Source organism: Bos mutus, chromosome 10 (assembly GCF_027580195.1).
Source record: "Bos mutus isolate GX-2022 chromosome 10, NWIPB_WYAK_1.1, whole genome shotgun sequence".
Classification (NCBI taxonomy): Eukaryota; Metazoa; Chordata; class Mammalia; order Artiodactyla; family Bovidae; genus Bos; species Bos mutus.
In genome coordinates, this window is record NC_091626.1 from 8,812,600 (window position 1) to 8,836,658 (window position 24,059).

Sequence of the window (24,059 nt, forward strand, 5' to 3'; positions counted from 1 at the left end):
AAAGACTGGAGATGTATGAATGCAAATAAAAAGGCAAACATTAAAGCAATTATTTAAAGAGGTGACAGACACAGCAGACAAAGGATTATAAAATAGAAAAATCTGTATTCCTGAAGCATATAATTGACAAGGAGTAAGAAAAGAAGTTTGACCATCAAATTAAAAAACTAAAACATAAAAAGACAATTCCCTAAAATATACAAAGAAGTGAATATACAGAGCATATAGAATGATCCACACCGAAGATGCAACGTTGTTAATCCTCTAAATATTTTAAGAAAAAATAAACAAGCAAAAAACCATCTTTTTGAGGATTCAAACAAACAAAAAAATAGAGTTACCTGCAGAAAAGAAAAATCCGTGACTACAGAGCTCTCAGAACGTGTGACCCAACAGTATTACATCTGGCCGAGAAGTCATGTGTAAAAGTAGCAAGACATTTCAAACATAGAAGACCTAAGAGAAGACTGACCCAAGAGTCCAGTCAAAATATCAAGTGTGACAGCAATACTGCAAAATCTTGAAATTTTATCTCTCATCTACCCATTCTTAAGAAGTGACTGGAGGATGTGCTCCATTCTGGAAGACCAAAAAAGAAGACAGTACAGACAGGAAGGCCTAAGAAATAGAGGATTTAACACAGAAGAGAGAAGAAATTAAGTTCCAGGACAACAGCTGTGTAGCAAGCCTAGAAAGCAATCAGATTAGAACAGGAGGATATAGAGCCTCCAGGACGTCTCCTGGAAGAGTATGAAGTTATTGGAATACTAGATATACGACAACGGTACTGACTGGAATGTGTTCAGCTATATGTAACAGAAATATCAAGTCACCCATATGGAAAACTTTCCCCCACCCCCGCCAAAATTCCAGACTGTGGCTTCATCTTCATGCCTGCCAAATGGCTGCTGTACCTGTATTCATCACACATACATTCCAAGAAGAAACAATGAAAAAAAGGCAAAGGGTAAAATCAGTAAGTCTGCCAGGAAAACAATGGCTTTCCTAGAATCTCAGCCAGAATATCTCCACAACTATTTCAATTTCTCCAACTGGTTCATACAACCATTACTTGACTCCAAGGGAGTCTGAGAGGAAGTTGGTTATTTTTAACTGGATGTATTGCTACTCTGAACAAAATATCAGGATTCTTTTATTTAAAAAGTGAAGCTGGAGAGTTGATATTTGGTAGGCAACTGGTAGAATCTCAACAACTGCATATAAAATAATATTTGGAGATGATTTAATTTTCTGATGGAGAATGTCGTGTGCTTTGTTAATAGTGACATGATAAACTAGGCAATTTCAATTCCAGAAGGGAGTGCCGAAGAACATTCAAACTACCAGAAATTGCGCTCATTTCGCATGCTAGCACCATATATATATACAGTGCTCTCTCTCTATATGTATATATATACACACACACATATATGTATTATATGTAAAGATATATATATTATGCATGTACATAGTATATATCTTTATATTATATATAATATATACATGATATATAATATATATATAATACATATATCTTTACATATAATACATATATATAGGGCTATATAGCACCATATATATATAGATAGATAGACATTACTTAGAAATGGAGAAAGTTAAATGCACACAAATATGAAAAGGCCTAAAAGAATTTGAAGTAGTTGATCCAAGCATGGGAAAAAGTGGGATAAGAAAATGTTGTTTCTTATAAGCCTTGCAGTATTCTTTTAACCATACACGATACTTGAATAAAATTTTAATGTTTCTTTAGAAAAGAAACTATGTAAGTTTAAAAAAGCCAAACAAAAATAAACTATAAACAACAACAACAAAAAATAAGTAACTGGTAAGATAAATGCTCCATAACCAATGAAAGGAGAGACAGAGACCTCATTTCAGTATCGGCACGTGGTCCATAGTTTCCCATTAAATTGCACACTGAGCCCTTCCTTCCTCAACAGTTGTCTGAAAGAGTGAGCAAAAAACTTTTAAATGTGCATTGTAAAGCATGGATTCTACCCCAAGCTTCAAGCTTTTGTTTTTTAAAAAATCCAGAGGATACCAAATTAGATTCAAATACAGCCCACTAGTAAAACAAAATACAAAATTTATTTTACAAAGAAAATTAACCTGTAAAGAAAGTTTAAAAAAATAATCTCTAACAAAGGTCCTCTAAAACAGGACCTAGATGTGGAGTTTTGCATTTTTTCCCCAAATACCTTTATACTTGCAGAAAATTGCTAATCAAGAAGTATGTACATGAACTTTGTGTTCTGATGAGTTCTTATTTTATAGCTACCCTTGAAAAACTTAAAAAACCTATCTTAAAAATACTTTAAACAAAACTGTAAACTTGGAATTTTCTTACACCTATATAAGCTCTTACAATTGAAGTACTGATATAATGGGAGGAAGAAAAGTAAAATTATTGCTTCAAATTTCAAACTGGAATATGTATTTCCACCGGAATTTATTATCTGGAATCATATACTAAAATGTAACTGTGAGCTACAGAATTTTAAGTTCTAAACTAGTGAAGTAAAATATTTTGATAATTATTCCAAACCCATCATCTCCTAGAGAAAGTTCAACTTTAAATTCATAAAATTAAAGACATTCTTATCAGGCCCAGTGACATGAGTTTCACTTCAGTCTTTAACTGAATGCCACAAACATTTTTAAAAATCACTCTTAAAATTTACTTGCCACAAACATTTTTTAAAAAATCACTCTTAAAATTTACTTGGTGCTTTGTAACATTTATTTTAAAAAATCTATTACTTCTACAAAAGCAACTTTACTATTAGAGACTTACATCATTTATACTTTCACTATTCTCCTACAATAAGCTTGAATGATACAAAGAAAACATTGAAGTAATTTTATATCCTTGAAAATTATACAAAGTTGACCTAGAATTAAAAAAAAAAAAAAGCAGCCACTTGGACTGCAAAGAGTAAGGTAAATTTAAGAAAATAAAAATGCAAATATGCATTTTAGCAGTCCCTTGAATTTATTAACCTAAAAGGTTTAATTTCCATTTTCCTGCATCAGCTGTATTTATAAAATGTCGTGCCCTATAAATATGCTGTTATTTTCTATAGTCAAGCACCCTCTTAACAAATCTTCTCATTAATATGTAAATTTAAAGTCAATCGGTCTTCTCCCTGACAGCCCCATGAATTCCTAGTGCACTGTATAATCGGCTTTGACTTGGCATCCACTATTTATCATCAAAGATGTCAGTTAGAAAAATTATGGAAAATGCACTGCAATTGATATGACTGCAATCTACTTTGTCAACACTTAATTGTTCCGCAAATCATACATTTACATATAAACAGCCTAAATACTGATCTATAATGATGCAAATAAACTAAATTAAAAATCGCTTCTGCCCCTGAAGAAGCTTGTTTGTATATGATGTGTTCATTTGAGGACTTACTAACAAAAAAGCATGTACATCAGTCCACCTCAGAAAGAACTTCTAATTTTCAATTCCTTAAAAAAAAAAAAAAAAATTTTTTTTTTTTTTTGCTACTCTTCAAGCATATGAACACAAACAAATATTTTAAAGAATTCAATGAGAAACATAATTTTTCTCTTTGAAAAGCAAAGTTAATTATGGTTGTTAGCTAACTGTAATGTTTGAGCACTAAGGATTAGGGAGGGGGCTTCAAAATTAGCTTTGACTAGAACAGGGCTTCCCTGGTGGCTTAGACAGTAAAGAATCTGCCTCTAATTCAGGAGACCCAGGTTCAATCCCTGGGTCAGGAAGATCCCCTAGAGAAGAAAATGGCAACCCACTCCAGAGTTCTTGTCTGGAGAATTCTATGAACAGAGGAGTTTGGTGGGACTTTCATGGACTTTCACACAGTCAGAAACTTATTAAAGTAAACAAAAAATATATCTTAAAAAGTCATGAGCAAATATATATAAAGGAACGAATTATGAGAAGACTGATTTTTATTTCACCATGTGCTTCAACTGCTTCTATAATTTTAAAAAATACATATGATTATAGTTAGCTACACTCTTACAAATGTTCTATTTAAGTGGTTTTCTTTCTTTCCTTAAGCCAAGGAGCCTTTCTCAAAGGAAGTCATACATATAGCTGCCTATGAAAGGCAAGCAAAGGTGAAGCTGCTCCATTTGGAACGGTGGCAAGATCCCCAGGAGTAGCACTGCCCACCCTCCCCTACAACCCCTGTGGTTGCTCCCCAAGCAGAGCTAGCTTCCTGAGGACAGAGCTGCAGAGCTGGCAACTACAAAATTTGTCAACTAACCTACAGAATTTAGAATAATGCCAACGTCAGACTGCAAAGAAGGCAAAGAAATGAGGGAGTGCAATTCCAGTGCACCCAGAACAACGATCAGACTTCATCTCATGTTTGTAAAAATTGATGTTCACAGAGTTACACATGAAAACACAAAGAACGCACTACAGTATCAATTTTTAAAATTATCTGTCAAAAGAGTAAAATATATATGGCAGTGTAGATTTTAACTGTTGGGCTTTTTGAACAGCTTTAACAATTAATTTTACCTAAAATAAAATTCAAGGAATAGAAACAGAGACAATTACAAAAAGAGATATTTGAAAATCTATTTTAGAAGGTAAGAAAAATACACTTTTTTAAAACTCTAGATTCTACATAATGATAAAGCATGGATCACTTGCATACAGTTACTGAAAATGATTCGATGATGACAGGAAATTAAAAAATTTTTAAATAGTGACAATAGCTAGATAAGATAAAAAAACCTATAATCTTACAACACAGGAAAAAAAATATATATATATGAATAGCATTCTGGAAAGTGACTGGCTGAAATCAAACAGATAGCTATAGCTACTAGCAACAAAAAAAATCTCTCTTCCAAGTTACCACTGAAGGAAAGGGTCAAGACACTTGTAGCATGGACATGCTGCTTAATCCAGCAAAACTGCCTTCAAAATTTTACTTTGTTCAAAGCTAAAATTTCATCAATCTAAGAGCTCTATGTGGCATTAGATGTTTACATATGAATAGTTTAAAATCCCTTTTGAATTTTAAGTAGAATAACCCAATCACCTTTTCAATATTAAAATTAAGATGAAGTCAATATTACAAGTAGCCTTCTGGTTAAAGATATATTTTTTAAAATCTTAAATACTTTTTAACAGTAACAATACTTGGTAAATGCAGAAAACACTGATAAATATTTTAAACATTTAAGTTCTTAAATATCTGAAAACTGGATACATCATATAAAGCAAGAATTATGAACATTTTCCCTTTTATATGTTTTTCTCTCACTTTAATATTATTTCTAATTAACAAAAGCAATTAGTACTGAACATTCGATCAAAGCCTATTCATAAGCTTGTGTAAAAACCACTATGACATAATTGTGTGGTAATCTGGTCTTTTACTTTCCATTCTGTTTTTAAAATCTATAATACTGCTTTTTAAAAAGACAAAGAAATATCATTAAGTATAGAATGAATGCAAGTGCTATTTTATAATATTCAGTGATTTCTTTAAACTAGTTAAAGTTTACCCTTAAATCTTACATATACACTGATATCTCTATTGCAAACTATGAAATAAGGTTTTCTAACTTGTTAATGTAATGAAAGAAGTAAGGTATGCTTCTAAAGTTCATCGGCACAAAGAAAATAACTTCACTGTAAGGTATACTTAATTATTAATTTTACTAAAGTTCTACCAGCTTAAGTGAAAAAAAGTAAAACAAACATTCTAGAAATATAAAACCGGGGAAAAAGTAGTTGAGTTCACAAACAATTTACCTGTAAAGGTGCGAAATTATCTTTGGTATAAATTCACATGTTAGAATCACATTATCTACTTTTACAAGTGAGTGCCTGGAATAGTTGGGTCTGAAAGGTATGAAACTAACAACCAAAAAAATCCATCATTTGGCAATGTCACTGCCAACACTTTATCGAGCTGCTGTTCCCAGCAAAGGCCTCTTGCCAGGCCTCAAACCAAAAGTTTATTCACTATGCCACTAAACATGCATCAATCAGAGCCAAAACAATGAACAATTATCCATGCATTTATGCTCGTTTTCTGCTTTCCAAAAGAACGTGAAAAAAAAATCAGTCCTCCTTAAACACGCAGATTTTTATATTTTCCTGCTCTTAAACCTGTACACACTTTAGAAGCCGCATCCGTTTTCCTAGTTCACTGTGTAAGCACAAGATCATTCAGCACTTACCTCTCTCCAAGGACTGACAAACTGAGTGCGGGCATACCGGGTTAGCATGTGGATGATCACAACCTGGCCCCACTCTTCTACATCGACCAGTAAATTACATAGCTTGCGGTAGTTCTTGTGAATGAGATCTATTCTATCCGGGCAAACTTCTTCAAAAGCCATGACAACACTGCCAGCCACCAACTAGAAAAGAAAGAAATAGCAACTCATTAAAAAACGTTTTCCTCCCATCAAAGATTCTACTCGGGCATTACAGAGATGCAATCAGTGTTATGGCAATCAGTAAAATATTCAGTCATTTGACTAATAAAATATCCATGTTTGAATAACAAAAAATTTTGAAGAGTCACTGCCCAAAAGAATAATATTGATAGCTGAAACATATCTGAAAAGCTAACACTTAGAATCAGAAGTATTAGTATTAGAAATTGTTTTTCTTATTTCATCAGGTTAAATTTCAATGAACTGTTCATACATGGATTAGACATATTAATTATGGGCAGTTTGCATTTTTAAACCTTACCAAAACTCTGAAGATTCATTACACAGTACAATAACAAAGACCATATCATGTCAGTTTAAAATGAGAATGACAATTTCACCACATTGTTCAGTCGCTAAGTCACGTCTGACTCTCTGCAATCCCATGGACTGCCGCATGCCAGGCCTCCCTGTCCTTCACTATCTCCCATAGTTTGCTCAAACTCATGTCCATTGAGTCAGTGATGCTATCTATGATGAATCTATCTTAAAATGTGTGCTGAACTCATAAATGTCTTTAGAACAAAAACACTTTCAAATCTTACATATTTTAATCAACCTGTTAATTTCTACCAACATAATTTATTTACAAGAAATACTGGCTACAATTTTAGAACATTATTATTATTTATATAATGATGTATGTAAGTTGAAATAAGACAGTACCAATAAAAGGAAGCTTTTCTCCCAAACCATTTAATTAAACACAAATGCTGTTTTTGGAATTGTTTTGCCAAAGTGATGAAATTAAGATTTCTTTAGTATAAAGACACAAGCTAAGCAGAATATATAATAGACAAATACTTCTATATATGTACCACTGATATGTGTGGAGTTAGCCAACAATATAATATGGTTTTGAAAAAATAAATTAATATCATATTCTTTCTGAACACTAGGGATCTTCATTTTAGTGTCTAAAATTTCCCCAATGTCTTAAAATAAGCAATTAAATAGAAATAAAACTTACTGAAATGGTACTTTTTGAAAAATATTAGATACAGTGGTATTCATATTTTTATTGTTTGTCCCTCTACTTGGCTGACATTTAGTTTATTAATATGCAACCAACAATACAATTGAAAGAAAACAGCTCAGAATATAGACCTGCTATTATGCTAAACAAGTTTCCAGTCCTGCGAGGATTTTATGAATTACCAATCAGTATAAACGTGAAGCTGCATTTATTGACTCCAGCCCTGCCCAAGTACTGGTGCCTGCTGGTCCCAGCATGTATGCACCTCAATCGAAAAAACAAAGAATTGATTATTTGTGTGAACTAAATAAAAATGTATTATACGTATAATTTTCTATTTGCTATTGATATGGGAAGGAAGTTATGTTTGTGTTTTCAACTCCACATTTTGATGTCTTCTGTACAAATCACTCTTCAGTAATAATATTTCTAAAAGATGAGAACTGTTATCATTTAAAAATCTCTTAAAACAACTAAGTTTATGCCATCAAACTATAGAATAACATGGTATTTGTAAAACATTTATATTTACATATGTTTTATACATGTCAATCATATTAATTAAGCTATACTTTTTTAAATGGTTAGGGTGCTAAAGAACAAAAATGAGTAATATCACTTAGAATGAAGTAATATATGAAACCGAAATGGGAATTCAACAAAGTTTGAATTTAAGGAATACTATGTAAAATCAAGTTATTTTGCCTAAACCTAGAGATTATTTTTTTCAATTATGTTTAGACACCAAACAATTAAATGGAAAATCAGTTCCCACATGGTACTAAATTTATCAAAACAAGACCTACAGGTATAAAATAGTTCTACAGAATTAACAAACAACATTAAAATTGAAAAAATAATTGTTTAAGTTCAGGTAAAGTTTATGGAAACACATAAGTAACTAGGAAAAATATTATAAAATCATCTTTTTTCTAATGATTTTAGATATTTCATTCATCATATGGTTTTAACAGTTGACCCCAGCCTAAAAACTGCCAGAAGAATTGGATAATTCTGGTATATTAAATGTTCAATATTCTATAAAAACTTACAGAATTAAAATAAAATGATCTACTGAGATTTGAAAACCAAAAATATTGGTTTCCCAAAAACAGACAGTTAATTTCCATCTCACTGTGTCAATAGTAGCTTTTTACATAAGGGGAAAAATAAATCACTCCAACGAAACTAGCAATGAGCTCATCAAATTCAAATGCAGTTTTCCATTTATGTATTTTTTATATTAAAGCAATAAACATGGCTCATTTATCTTCCCTTGGTTGCCACGTTTTTCTGTGCTGTTGCTATGAACTTCAGCCATTAGCTGTGCTCCAAGGTAAACTACATGAACCATCAACAAAAGTGACACTCCATCTATGGAGTTCATATTTCCTCCAGATTATCTATGCTAGTTGACAAGCTGGTAATGAAAAAAATCACACTAAGCAAATGGTTCCTCTAATAACAATAAATTTTCTATAAAATTATGAAGGGTACAAAACGTTTCCTTGCATCTATTTTGTCATGAATTCTAATTAACGTTGGAAAAACCTGAGAGTGCTGGGTCATCACAAGAAGTGCATCAAGGTTTGATTGATAATATGGTATAAGTTGGCCAGTGCTGCCAAGATTTTCTTCTCTTAAATTAATGGCCATCCAACCTGCCCTAATCATACAGCCCAAATGATATTCCCCTTCTTATTTCAATTTTCTTGAGGCATGGAAAATGGGAAAGATCAGTCATTTATCTTCTAATAGCTGGATAATAGATCTATCACAATAAAACATCTGCACAAACTCAGAGGTGTGTTTTTTGCCCATAAGAGTGAAGCTTTTACCAACATTAAATCAATAACTTATAAAATAGTGTCTTACCCCCACAGCTTAGCTATGAACTACCAATATATTCATTAAACATCATTTTGTAGCTAAATTAAGGAGAAGAAACTTTGTCACCAAAAAAATATAAATAAACAACTCAAATTTTCAGTAGGCACTGATCTAATTTGTTTTCCTAAGAAGCCATTTTCTATTAGAAAGTTAAATGCTACAAAAGGATTTCTTTAAAATTAACCTGAAAGGAAAAGGAAATAAATACCACTTTGCTTTTGAGGTGTTCTAAATAAAAGAAAGAAGGTTCACTACAAAGCTTAAATTGCTCAATAAATATAAATTTCTACATTTTAAACAAAAACGAGAAAGTGTTATAAATTTTAAAAAGGAATTTACACATCCGAAAGGTTTTCAGTAAAGAAATGAAGTGTTTCGGATACGTTGAATAGAGAAAATATGATGAAAATGGTAAATCCAGGAAAATACAATAAAGAAATTATATTAAAAAATGTAACAGTTGACTGTATGATTAGCATAAATAAAAGTGTTCCCTTAATTGCACTGACATGGTAAGCTCTTATATCTTTTAAAATTTACAGATACAGACCCCACGGGCTTAGCCTACCGGGCTCCTCCGTCCATAGGATTTTCCAGGCAAGAGTACTGGAGTGGGTTGCCATTTCCTTCTCCAGGGGATCTTCCTGACCCAAGGATTGAACCTGGGTCTTCCGTGTTGCAGGCAGACACTTTACCATCTGAGCCACCAGGGAAGCCCAATAGATACCTTCAGACAATAGCTATCTAAGTAATTCTAAGATGTTTTTCTAGTTATATTACCATAACTGTATTCCTAAACCCAAAGTGACTTATTTTGAGGAAAGGACTTTTCATATGACAAATATACATATTTATCTAGTAAAAGGGAAAAACACTTCTATTTTAATAGGCCTTTTATTTCTACCTTTTCTTAAAATCAGAGTGACACAACTAATTTTGAAATCTCAATTTCAATAAAATCTTCCTTTAGACTAAAAGAAGCAACAGAAGGTAAATCTCAAAATCAACAGAGATTAAATAGAGTTCTTAAACATATTAACACCTTTCAAAATTTATTTATCAGCAGCAACAGCAATGTCATCATCATTATCATCATGATCCCAAAAAGCTCCTGCTGACAGCAAATAAACTCCTTTTAAAATGTGGAAATAAATTAAATTTGGATCATTTAATGAGGAAATTTTAAACAAAAATGATTTAGATTTTTTATTTTAAATATTAATGCTAACACTATTAATTAGTGGGGAAGAAATATAGCTATATCACTTCAATATATTATATCTGGCAAGAAAAAGTAATAATAAAGATAAGATCAATAAATATCTATATGGATATCATAATGTTTTCAATCTTTTTACATCAAACTATAAGCACACAAAGGAAAAAATAATCAGAAAACATTCACAAAACATAAACACTTAAATACTGGGTAGACAACTTAATTACTGGGTAGAATGTTAATGCTACCTGGGGAAACGTGAATCTCTGAACGCAAAGTCAGAGAAAGCAAAAAGATTAAAATCAAAGCTCTAAGCAACACTAAAATACTTTGGAATTACCAAACTTTAATTACATGTAAGTAGAAAATAAGTTCTAAAATCAAAGAGTTATCTGTCATTTATGTATCACAAACCTTACAAAGATCTATGATAGTCTGAAACAACTGCCCAGAATAAAAGCAGACACGAGTTAGAAGTGGGCATAAGAGAGAACTGAAAGCAAGAGCAGAGAGAAAGAGAGGAGCCTATGTGTGAAAATACAAAAAAAAAAAGATTCCTGGTAGATCAGAGCAGAAGATGAAAATCAAAACAATTGATGAAAATTATCCACACAAAAAAATCCATGATGAAGCAAACAAACAACTGTCACGTAACACTTCAAAATGAATTAACTTGCCTCAAAGAAGCATTTCAAGATCACATAAATGAACTGAAACTGAAAATCACAAAACAGAAATGAACAAAAGACAACAGGAAGAAACAGAAGTTGATTGAAACCAGAAAAGAAATAACCAGACACCTTAATTAAACTGCAAAATGACCCCGGCAGAAAATAGTTCAATAAAAATTTAGGAAGGGGCATTTAAGAAAAGTACAAAAAGAACCAAGAGAAAGAAAGAGAGATAAAGAAGTAAAGGCAGCAAAGATCCAACTTAGAGAAAACTGAAATCTCTGAAGAAGAAAAGCTAACAGCTGAACAGCAGTAATATTTAAAACTTAACAACAACAACACCGCTTTGCCAGAAATAACATAAATTCTAAATCTATATTGTAAAAAGCCTCACTGGGTATCAGGAAAAAAACTGACCTTGACACACCGGACAAAACTAAAAGATAAAGAGAAAAAAAATCCTCAAGGTCAGCATCTTGCTTAATACACACACATGACAGGCATTTCGTTTAAACTGAAACAAGGTAAGGATGCTCACCATCTCCACCACTACTGAACACGGTACTAAAGTTATAATTAACTATGATAAGAAAAATTAGAGTCATTAAGTATCAGAAAAGAGAAAGTAAAGTTATCTCTATTTGCAAATGATATGATTTATTTTCTGGAATGAAACAATGGAGGTTGAAAGATAAAACTAAATCAAACAATAAAAGAATTCAGTAAAGAAGCAAAATATAAAATCACCATACAGAAAATCAATAGCTAGCTTTCTTCTATACCAATGTAACAAGTTCAACCATACAATGTTAATGCAATTTCAATTTACAACAGCATTCAAGGAAGTAAGGCTAATGATAAACGTAATTCTTAAACCAACATTTAACTCAATTAGTAGTCCCCGTCTCACTACTCTTCACAGAGTACATGCTGGCAATTCCGAAACAATACTTTATCTGCATTCCAGGACTGAGTGAGTGAGTGTAGTGGATAATTTAAGTCACATTTCTCAATGCTGGAAAAGGAAGTTACAAACATTGACATGAAAAGGCAAAACACTGGAGAACCGTGTACTTCTGCTCTGAAATTACAGAATTCAGTATGAACTACTCCCGCTTCATATGGGTAGAAAACAGATGTAGGTTCTTTCCTAATTAAAAAAAAATAAACATATCCTATATATACTTTAGGACAGGTAGTACCTCACAAATGACAAGACAGTCAAAGCTCCCAAAGGATCTATCTACCTATGACCAGAGCATGACACACACCATTTGGGAAGTAAAACATTGAAAACAACAGTAAATACCTAATTACCTGCACCAAGAATATAGCAAATTAATGCTCACAATTATTCAACAAATACTAAATATCTACTATTAACAAGTACAATATTTTTTCTATCGTATTTTGGAAATAAATATAAAATACAGGGTCAGAACCCAGACATTCTAAATTTGCAAAGAAAGTGTATTCTTTACATGCCTTTTTGAGTCGTTTGTTTCTTATTAATCTCCTATTACGGTGTCAGGCACTGTGCTAAGGATTTTATATACAATAACTTCCTCAACACAAACAAAAACTTTATAGATTGGAAATAATAAGGCCTAAAAATTTGGAAGCTGAAATTTATGAAGGCTTAATACATAGCTATTGTTCAGTCGCTTAAGTAGTGTCTGACTCTTTTGGGACTCCATGGACTGCAGCCTGCCAGGCTCCTCTATCCATGGGATTTCCCAGGCAACAATACTGCAGTGCACCGTTACTTCCTTTTCCAGGAGAGAAGGGGATGTTTTCCGCTTCTCTAGAGGAACTTCCCGACCCAGGGATCGAACCCGCCTTTTCTGCATTGCAGGTGGATTCATTACCTCTGAGCCACCAGGGAAGCCCCTAATACATAGCTAATAAGTGGTAAAACTTTAGGCTCAAATACAATTCTGTTTAATTTCAAAGAAGACAGTTGTTACCCATGACATGTTACATCTTGTTTGAAAAGACATGCACATATTATATATGGAGATTTCATTTCTAGGCCAAGAAACTAATTTCTTTAGCTTATTATGTAGCAGAAATCATGGCAAACTACCTTAAAATAAAGGATCTGTTTCTTACAGATCTTAGTATTCTTCACAGTACTTGGCAAATGTCTTCAAGACAGAAGAAACTGAATTTTTTTTTATTATTACTAAAATCAAGTTATCCACAATATCAATAACATTGATTTTGTATTTGGGTCTAGAAACATATAACAAGTATGCCATACAAAAGACAAAAAGGAATCAAATTTCTTTTCTCTGTCTTCATTATGCCAACCACTACAGAAGAAATAAAGATTCCTGCTACATTATTGACTAAAAGAAATTTGCTATCTAGTCTCCAAGTATGCTGCTACTGCTGCTAAGTCACTTCAGTCGTGTCCGACTCTGTGCAACCCCATAGATGGCAGCCCACCAGGCTCCCCCGTCCCTGGGATTCTCCAGGCAAGAACACTGGAGTGGACTGCCATTTCCCTCTCCAATGCATGGAAGTGAAAAGTGAAAGTGAAGTCGCTCAGTCATCTCCAACTCTTAGTGACCCCATGGACTGCAGCCCACCAGGCTCCTCAGTCCATGGGATTTTCCAGGCAGGAGTACTGGAGTGGGGTGCCATTGCCTTCTCCGAGTCTCCAAGTATAGTCTCAGGTAAATACAGTAGTTTCAAAAATACATAGCGAAAAACATCACTAAAAGAGTTATCATACACAATATATACACTGGATATTAAAAAAAAGTAGTGAAGGGGGAATAACAAACAAAAAAAGACATGAGACATAGAAAAACATAATGGTAGCTATAAATCAACTATATTATAGTAAGAAGTAATGTCAATGGATTAAACCATCTAAACAAAAAGCATATGTAGTCAGACCAGAGTAAATATCAAGATCCAACTTTATACAGACCTCAGGAGACACACATTAGATTAAAAAATACCAACAGGTTGAGAGTAAAAAGAAGGAAAAAGTATATCATGTAAACAGCAATTGTAAGAAAGTTGTACTTAAACAGGACAAAGTAGAATTTAAAAACTGTTATGAGAGATTGAGACATTTTATAATGACAAAAGGAAGGTAAAAACAATTTTAAGTACATTCTGCTTATTTAACTTATATGCCAAGTACATCATGAGAAAAGCTGGGCTGGAAGAAGCACAAGCTGGAATCAAGATTGCTGGGAGAAATATCAATAACCTCAGATATGCAGATGACACCACCCTTATGACAGAAAGTGAAGAGGAACTAAAAAGCCTCTTGATGAAAGTGCAAGAGGAGAGTGAAAAAGTTGGCTTAAAGCTCAACATTCAGAAAACTAAGATCATGGCATCTGGTCCCATCACTTCATGGGAAATAGATGGGGAAACAGTGCAAACAGTGTCAGACTTTACGTTTCTGGGCTCCAAAATCACTGCAGATGGTGACTGCAGCCATGAAATTAAAAGACGCTTACTCCTTGGAAGGAAAGTTATGACCAACCTAGGTAGCATATTCAAAAGCAGAGACATTACTTTGCCAACAAAGGTCCGTCTAGTCAAGACTATGGTTTTTCCAGTGTTCATGTATGGATGTGAGAGTTGGACTGTGAAGAAAGCTGAGCGCCCAAGAATTGATGCTTTTGAACTGTGGTGTTGGAGAAGACTCTTGAGAGTCCCTTGGACTGCAAGGAGATCCAACCAGTCCATCCTAAAGGAGATCAGTCCTGGGTGTTCACTGGAAGGACTGATGTTGAAGCTGAAATTCCAATACTTTGGCCATCTCATGCAAAGAGTTGACTCATTGGAAAAGACCCTGATGCTGGGAGAGATTAGGGACAGAAGAAGGGGACGACAGAGGATGAGATGGCTAGATGGCATCACCAACTCGATGGACATGGGTTTGGGTAGACTCCAGAAGTTGGTGGTGGACAGCAAGACCTGGCATGCTGCGGTTCATGGGGTCGCCAAGAGTCGGACACAACCGAGCGACTGAACTGAACTAATGCACCAAATATCAGAGTTCCTAAATACACAAAGCAAGCAGGGACAGAACTGACAGCTCTATAGTTAACGGTAGACTTCAATATTCCACTTTTAATGAGCCACAAGAAGGAAGATCAATAAAGAACAGAAGACTTGAACAACATTATAAACCAATGAGACCCAAAAGACATCTACAGAATACGCCACCGAAAGGCCAGTAGAATATACATTCCTCTCAAATACACACTGAGCATTCTCCAGGACAGACCGTATACTAAGCCATATATTAACAGCCATAGTCTGGCTTAGCTGGTGGCTCAGATGGTAAAGAATCTGCCTGCAATACAGGAGACTTGGGTTCGATTGCTGGGTCAGGAAGATCCCCTGGAGAAGGTCATGGCAACCCACTCCAGTATTTTTGCCTGGAGAATTCCATGATCAGAGCAGCCTGGCAGGCTCCAGTCCACGGGGTCGCAAAGAGTCGGGCATGACTGAGCAACTGAGCACAACACGAAGCTAGTGGCTGCTATATTGGCTTCTATAAACAGATATGCATGCAACTGGGTGATATCTTCCTAAAATGAGCTGGAATCCTTTTTTTGAATAGTTTTGAGGGTCGTGTTTTCTGTGGGTGCAGAGGACTCCACCAAAAGATACCATTACACCAGCTCCTCCAGAGGTCTGCTCATAGATCCCATGCATTGCCATTATTTCTAGATCTCATTATTATGTCACTATACATAAAGAATAAGAGTGGGATAGGAAGGAGGAAGAGACACGTACATTTCCAAAAGATGGGGAATTTGCTCAGTACTAACCAGCCAATAAAACAGTGTTATACATATGAAAACATTTTAGTATCTAAGAAAAAAAAATAACACATTTATACTACTAAAACACACTCCTCTATTTTTCATTATCTCTTTAATACTCAATACATTATAAAACAATTATTTGTTTTCAACTGATTCAGCCTTTAAAAATCCTACGAAATCATTGTTTAAAATAAAAAAAAGTTGACCTTAAAAGCAGTCGACAATTTAGCTACAGGTTAAAGAAAGAATTGTCTTTCCCCAACTTGCTCTTCTTCAGACTCTCATGAAGAAATATGTAACAAACTAAAATTCCAAATGGAACTTTTCTCTTTACCTGGACATTTTTATTTTTCAAGATTTTAATGAGCTCCATTAATATTTATATAATTTCAAAATCTAGTTGTTGTTGTTCTGTCGCTAAGTCCTGTCTGCCTCTTTGCACTACAAGGACTACAGCGTGCCAGGCTTCCCTGTCCTCCACTGTCTCCCAGAGATCGCTCAAATTCATATCCACCGAGTCAGTGATGCTATCTAACCATCTCATCCTCTGCTACCCTCTTCTCCTTTAGCTCTCAATCTTTCCCAGCATCAGGGTGTTCTCCAATGAGTTGGCTCTTCGCATCAGGTAGTCAAAGTATTAGAGCTTCAGCTTTAGCATTAGTCCTTTCAATGAATATTCAAGGTTTATTTTCTTTAGGATTGATTGGTTTGATCTCCATGCAGTCCAGAGGACTCTCAAGAGTTCTCCAGCCCCACAGTTTCAAAGCATCAATTCTCTGGCACTCAGCCTTTTTTATGGTCCAAATCTCACATCTATAAGGACTACTGGAAAAAAAACATAGCTTTGACAATACAAACTTTTATTGGCAAAGTGATTTTTCTACTTTTTAATACATTATCTAGGTTTGCCATAGCTTTCCTTCCAAGGAGCGTCTTTTTATTCTATAAGAATTATTATGTCATATATATGATAGTAAAATAATATTATATAAATAAAGCACAATTTATTGGACATGAAAAGATATTACTTACTGTGCTTTTATCCTTCAGAAGTTTTTCAATTATTTCAATTAACATTTCTTTCTGCTCTGGATCAAGGCTAAAATATAAAAAGAAAAAACTTACGTTAATTTTTTTTCCTTTATTTCTAACTTTAAGTAAGGCTAATCATTTCAAGAATATGAAAAATTTTTAAAGTTGGGGGGAGAAAAAGACTTTAGATAGAAATAAACAGAAAAAATTTAAAGTGGAATGAGTTGACTTTTCCTATTCTATCTAAAGTTGCTCATATTAATTAAACCCAGATATCAAAACCATTAAGAAAATAGTTAAAGAACAAAACTACTTCTTAAAATGAACTTGAAAACCTCAAGAAAGTAATTACAGTTAGTTAAACCACAAAACCTTTTTTTAACTAGGGGGAAATAACAAAATAGGAATCATTTTTGACCATGGATACCTAACTGTCAAAAAGAAACACAGAGAAATTTCCAAATAAAAATTCTGTATCATTCTAGTTTACTGACGGAGACATGCATAATAAAACCTGACATCTAAAACCAAAAAGTATAAACAAAGGCTCACATATAAATGACAGATGCATCATAATACCAGCTTTACATACCGAAAAAATTTCTTCCTAGCACAGAATTCAATTGTTCATTCACTGAGAAACTAAACAATGAGCCTACAAAGAGAAGTAAGACAATCTAGTACAGATAGTCCCAGATATAATCTTAAGACATAATGGTGCTATAGATAAGGGACTATGGGGATAGGGAACACTGATGAAGGCAGGAAGGTTGTGGAGGGTTTCTTTTGGGATGCGACATCTCAGATGAATCTTAAACAGCTTTAGAGCTGGAAAAAGTGGAAATATTCTAGGTAGAGACTAAAAAGGAACAAGAGATGGTAATGAGATAAGAAACATTTTATGGAGAGGACTAATAGGCAGTACTGAGCTACTAGACTGTAAATTCAAGACAGAGAGAGGTAACATGGAGCCCAGTGATGGGCTTTAAACTGTCATAGTGAGCTTTGATTGGAGAAGGAAACGGCAACCCACTCCAGTGTTCTTGCCTGGAGAATCCCAGGGACGGGGGAGCCTGGTGGGCTGCCGTTTATGGGGTCGCACAGAGTCAGACACGACTGAAGTGACTTAGCAGCAGCAGCAGCAGCAGCAGCGAGCTTTGATCTTATTTTGTAAGTTAATAAATAGAAAGGATAAAGACTATGAAGCATGAGTTGACTTTGACAATTAACCTAAGAAAATGAGTTTCACTTTTCATAAACATTATATAAGTTTATTATTGACCATTATAATTATCTCATTTATAATTACCCTGGAGGAGGGCATGGCAACCCACTCCAGTATTCTAGCCCGGAGAATCCTATGGACAGAGGAGCCTGGTGGGCTACAGTCCATAGGGTCACAAAGAGTCTCACTACTGAAATGACTAAGCACATAATTATCTGAACACTCAAAAATTTTAATTGTTTCAAATTCCACTCTCCCTTCTCTAATGTTTCCTAACTAATCCCATTTATATTTTACTTTAAGAAACCCTATATGACAATCTCTGAGCTCTACCCTATCAAAGGCACTGTCATTGTGCTTTATATATACATAGTTCATTATTTAGCAATACCTTACTTTAATTATAGATTGCTTTAATTATTTGGCATATGTTTGATTATTTCCCCTCAAAATGTGATAGTACATCCTCTAACATTTTCATACATCTTATGCATATAGCACCACACCAAAAACACAAAATGATCTTGATAAAAGCTCATGAAATAAATGGTAACTGAAAATAATACCAAATTATGAAAGATAATAATTCTTTTATATAAGCATTATATATTCTACAGAGATTAAGGTACCATATATATATGTATATATGTCTATCAATATAATTATACCATATACAATATACATATCACATAAATATAGTATGGTGCTATATTTAAAAATCAGTATTTAAACAGTATTTAATAAAACGGCTCTGGAAAAGAAGCAAGCAAGGAAGGGAATAGCAGGACCAAAGATGGATCAAAGGGTAACAAAGTGAGCTGAAAAGATAACAAGCTTTAGACTCTACCCTACAATAAGGAAGAGGAAAAAAAATCTTAATTTTCTAATAACATAAACGTATGTATAATGAGAAAAACTGTATAAATGATAATTCAATATCTGATTATTTTTAAGTTATAAAATCCATAAAATATCACTGTCCCTAACAGGCCTACAAGCAGAAACCCTGCAAAGGCTCCCAAAATAACCAAAATAAAATTGAAGATGTATAAAGAATATTTGTGGGCAAGGAGAAAGAAACATGGTCACTGAGTTTACTTACTCAGTTTAAGGTCAAACTATTATATGAGCGAATAAAATACGCCTCCGTGGGCTTTAACATTCCATGCAACATTAGGGATGTTTGGTATTATTTATAAAGTACCAACCTGTACAGTTTTTGTATTGCGTGGGCTGCATTCTTCCTAACGTATGGTGATAAGTCAGCAGAAGCTTCCTTAATGGCAAGCATCATAATAGGTACAATAATTGGCACTCTAATACTTGACAGAACTCTCAAAGCACTTGCACGAATTAGTTGATTTGGGTCCTAAAAATAGTACAAAAATATTCATCAAAATTTCAAGTTTGCAATATTTCAAACACATCATTATGAAAGAGTTAACAGGTGCTTATAGGATATAACACAACAATAGCAAAAAAGAAAAAAAGCTACTTAATTTAAAATAAATAACCAGTATATGGAAGTGGTTAAGGAAAAAGAGAAATAAAACGTTTCTTTCTCTGAATAATGTTTTAACAAGCAAAGTAACGTTTTTAGTTCTACTTGATCATATATTACCAAACATGCAGGTTTTTAGAGTTCATAATAATAAAATGCTGCAGGTCGTTAATTTTATCTGAAAAAAAAAGTCATGCCCCCTCTTTGTATACTTTCTACAAGTTAGTGTAATGATGAAGAGTTCTTTGATGCACAATAATGATTACATTGAACATAACGGAACATACAAGGCAAAGCCCAGTTGATTATATAAATTATTTTCCTAGGGTATTGAATAGGCACAGTGAGAGGCCTTTTAACTCTTTCAAAACATGACTGCACTATTGAGTGGATTATTGCTCCACTTCTTTAAATGACACACCTTCAACTGTGCAGAAATGCTGCAGCTATCTGCCTGCTCACTCTACTATTTACCTTCAGAGCTCGCTGAAAAGTGCTTATGGACAAGAGGGCCAGATCCTGCTGCTCTTCAGCGTATCGGACCAGGTAAACATACACTAACTTCTTGATCTGTGAAAAAGAAAAAACCATTTAATCCTAGCCAGAGTGAAAACTAAACATTCAATACTGTCTATACAAAAATCCATTCTCAACTTTCCTAAACTAAGTAACAGAACCTGCTCATAGGCTACATTGTAAAATAAAGATAATACAAGATAATTAATAGAAACAGAAAAAGTTTGTAAAGTAAGGATTTTACTAATCTAATCTGTAACAGCAACATCCTATCAAAGTGTCCTTCCTCTTGAAGGGAAAAAAAGTTCCTGAGCAAAACTTATACAAGAGTATTAAAACATTAACTAAACTGCAAAAGTATTTTCAAAATGAGGGATACAAATAATAGAAGGAACTTGGGTTCTGTCCACTAACCAACTTATGGTATGGGAACTCATATTTGCTCATCTGTCAAAGGTGCTGAAACACAATTCCGATTCTATGATAAAATTCAGATTCCAAAAGACATTACATGGTATTTTCAGCTCTGGAAGAATGTGTGACAACAGCATCAATTTAATGTAATAAAAATTCCAGACGGATGGAAGTGTGTTATGAAAACTGTTTTCAAAGGCAATTAAATCACTAAATTTATAACAAAATTATGATGAGCAGAAAAATTAACCGAAAATTGAAATCTGAGTTGAAATTCATCAACTGCTTCCTTATGACACTGCTTTCAGCTTGTATCTCCCTTTACAAATATCATCAGATACCACTGCCTGATTAATTTTCTGATATATTTCCACAGTACATATCTAAAGGTTTATGCAATGTTCAAAGAGCATGGGAAAGAAGGGGAAGTAGCTAGAAACAGCTGGAATCAATGCTGAAAAGGAAAACAATGCTATACTGGGCCATATTTTACATCATAGGAACCAATGTGGATTTCTTTAGGGATAACAGTCAGGGCTTCCCTGGTGGCTCAGATGGTAAAGAATCCACCTGCAACGGGGGAGACCTGAGTTGGATTCCTGGGTTGGGAAGATCCCCTGGAGGAGGTAATGGCAACCCACTCTAGCATTCTTGCCTGGAGAATCCCATGGACAGAGAAGCTTGGCAGGCTATATCGATAGTCCATGGGTTCGCAGAGTAGGACACGACTGAGCACCTAAGCGCAGCACGGCCGTGGCCTTCTCGTCCTCACGCTTCAGCTACTCTTGACACAGACAGCAGAGTTCTGGGTTCCTTCACCATGCTGTTTGCTCCCTTCTGAATTCACCCCAATTTGCCTATGTTCTTTTCAGTGTGGCACTCCAAGCTACAAATGAAGTCTAAGCAAGACAAACTAGTTAAGATTTTGTTCCAGATGAGGTGCTTTTACTGAGACAACTAATTCTTGATTAAAACCATATACTTTTTCCAAATGTACTACTGACTAAATCAATCCACACTTGAATAATTGGCCTAATGAGGTCTTTTAAAAGGAGGACACTATCTTACACATACCTATAGAAATTTTCAACAACTTAAATTCGATCCATCATGGCACCCTCCTCAGATAATTTTAGCTCTTAATCTATAATCCAACCTATGTTACTATTCTTCACAATTTCAGGAACAAGAGTGAAAACTTGATGAACATACTTTCTACATCTTCATCATTAGTAATAAAAATGCTAAACACACCATTTCAGGGTAATATCAATTTGTCTGTACTATCTTGACAGGGTTATAGGTGAAATTAACAAAAAACATATTTTCAGTTACTCTTCAGTGTTGAATAGACCCACAGAATCTTAAAAATGAAACCTAATATATAATACAGCCCATACTGTATGTAAAACCTACTCAATACAGCCCATAATCTTCCCTTTCCAGTCAATCAGAAACAGTCCTCAAATATAACTTGATTTTGTCTCAATCTCCACTTAGTTTATCATCCTTTTTTCTCTCAAGTTCTACTAATCAAAATCTTCCATAAAAGCAAACATTAAACCATAAAATTTCCACTAGTAGGGGAACAGTAAAACAAATTATGGTATATCCACATAACATTGTATTATGTGGCCATTATATATAATTAAGTGAATCTATATTTGACATTGAAAATATGTCCTTGTAAAAATTTTTAAGGATGCAAAACAGTATGTATTTTATGATCTCACTTCTGTATTAATAGAAAATATACACACACATGCTATATTTTATCAGTCTTAGGATACACCATTCAATTTGTAAGATGTACCATAATTTCATGGACCACAAGAAAGGTACAAACCTCTGCCAATTTTAAGTCATCCCCAATTGTAAAGATAAGTCCCAACTGCATAAACTTTAAAATAGAAAACACATGTCTTAGACCAGACATAATATGGTAATAATAGCAAATAGTTATATACTTAACTATGTGTCAGGCACAGTTCTAAATGTTTTATTCAGATTAATTAATTTTATATTCACAACTCAATGAATAGACATTATCATTTGTACTTTACAGGTGAAGAAACTGAAGCACAGAGACGCTAAGTAACTTGAGCAACATGGAAATCTATTAAACGAAGAACCAAGATTCAAAGCAGTTAAGCATAAAAGTTAACATTACACAGTAAAGTGTTAACAGTGACTGTCTTTGGGTAATGGTATTAACCAGTGACCTTCACTCTTTACATCTTTCTATATTATTTAATTTTTTTACAACAAATATTAAGTTTATACTCATAAACCAATAGAGACATTTTCACTTCAGGGGTGAATCTCATGTTTCCAGACAACCTCCAACTCCAAAATAATAGTACTTTCTCTGATTTTAAAAGTATTTGAAGTTTTCATTATAAACAATCTGAAACAACGTATTTTTAAGTTCCCACACTCCTCTAAGATGGCTTTTTCTATAGCATTGGCAACATGTAGCCACCAGAACTATTTTAAATGAGTTCAACAGACAAAAACTCAGCTAAATCAACAAGTTTTTGCAAGTCAACCGAACTGTGACAGCCCCCTGCTGTTGAACGTTAGCCAATCAGAAACAAATTCACTCCAAAAAACCACACACCTTGGCCTGTCAATCAATCAAAAGCAGATCTCACCCAAATGCCCACTCATCCACAGATGATACCAACCCACTCAGACCCCTTCAAGTCAATCAAGTGATCTCACATAAGAATACAAAAAATGGGTTCCAAAATTAAATGATACTAGTATCCAAGATGGTAACCAAATGATCCAAATATACCCAATGCTTTAGATTATATTTAAATGGATATATAAAATCTTTAAATTCTTAAATCCCAGTTTAAGAAGCACTTATCATTTTCTCCCCAACCAGATTTTAAAGTTCCTAAGATTACAACAGTACTTTGGCCACCTCATGCAAAGAGTTGACTCATTGGAAAAGACTGATGCTGGGAGGGATTGGGGGCTGGAGGAGAAGGGGAGGACAGAGGATGAGATGGCTGGATGGCATCACTGACTCAATGGACGTGAGTCTGGGTGAACTCCGGGAGTTGGTGATGGACAGGGAGGCCTGGCGTGCTGCGATTCATGGAGTCGCAAAGAGTCAGACACAACTGAGCGACGGAACTGAACTGAACTGAAGATTACAACAGCACCAAAAAGGAGCCAACATTTGCTGGTTGACTGATCTGCACCAATTTAAACATATCAAATCAAGATTTTAAATAAGATATTTCTCAAATCTTGGAACAAACGTGAGGTTATTTAGTACAGGCACCATAGCCTGGCACACAGTAAGAG

The 24,059-nt window shown here is 34.1% G+C and overlaps 1 protein-coding gene across 2 annotated transcripts in view; it reads right to left on the bottom strand.

Annotated features, from left to right (window-relative positions):
* AP3B1 (adaptor related protein complex 3 subunit beta 1) overlaps positions 1-24,059 on the bottom strand; it is a 235,741-nt gene that overhangs the window by 157,857 nt on the left and 53,825 nt on the right. For both annotated transcript variants that reach the window (XM_070377253.1, XM_005899718.3), the window contains exons 4-7: positions 20,283-20,378; positions 19,516-19,676; positions 17,083-17,149; positions 6,226-6,408 (exon numbers count right to left, since the gene is read on the bottom strand). In XM_070377253.1, the coding sequence (XP_070233354.1) occupies positions 6,226-6,408; positions 17,083-17,149; positions 19,516-19,676; positions 20,283-20,378 (507 nt within the window). The remainder of the gene's footprint in view (positions 1-6,225; positions 6,409-17,082; positions 17,150-19,515; positions 19,677-20,282; positions 20,379-24,059) is intronic.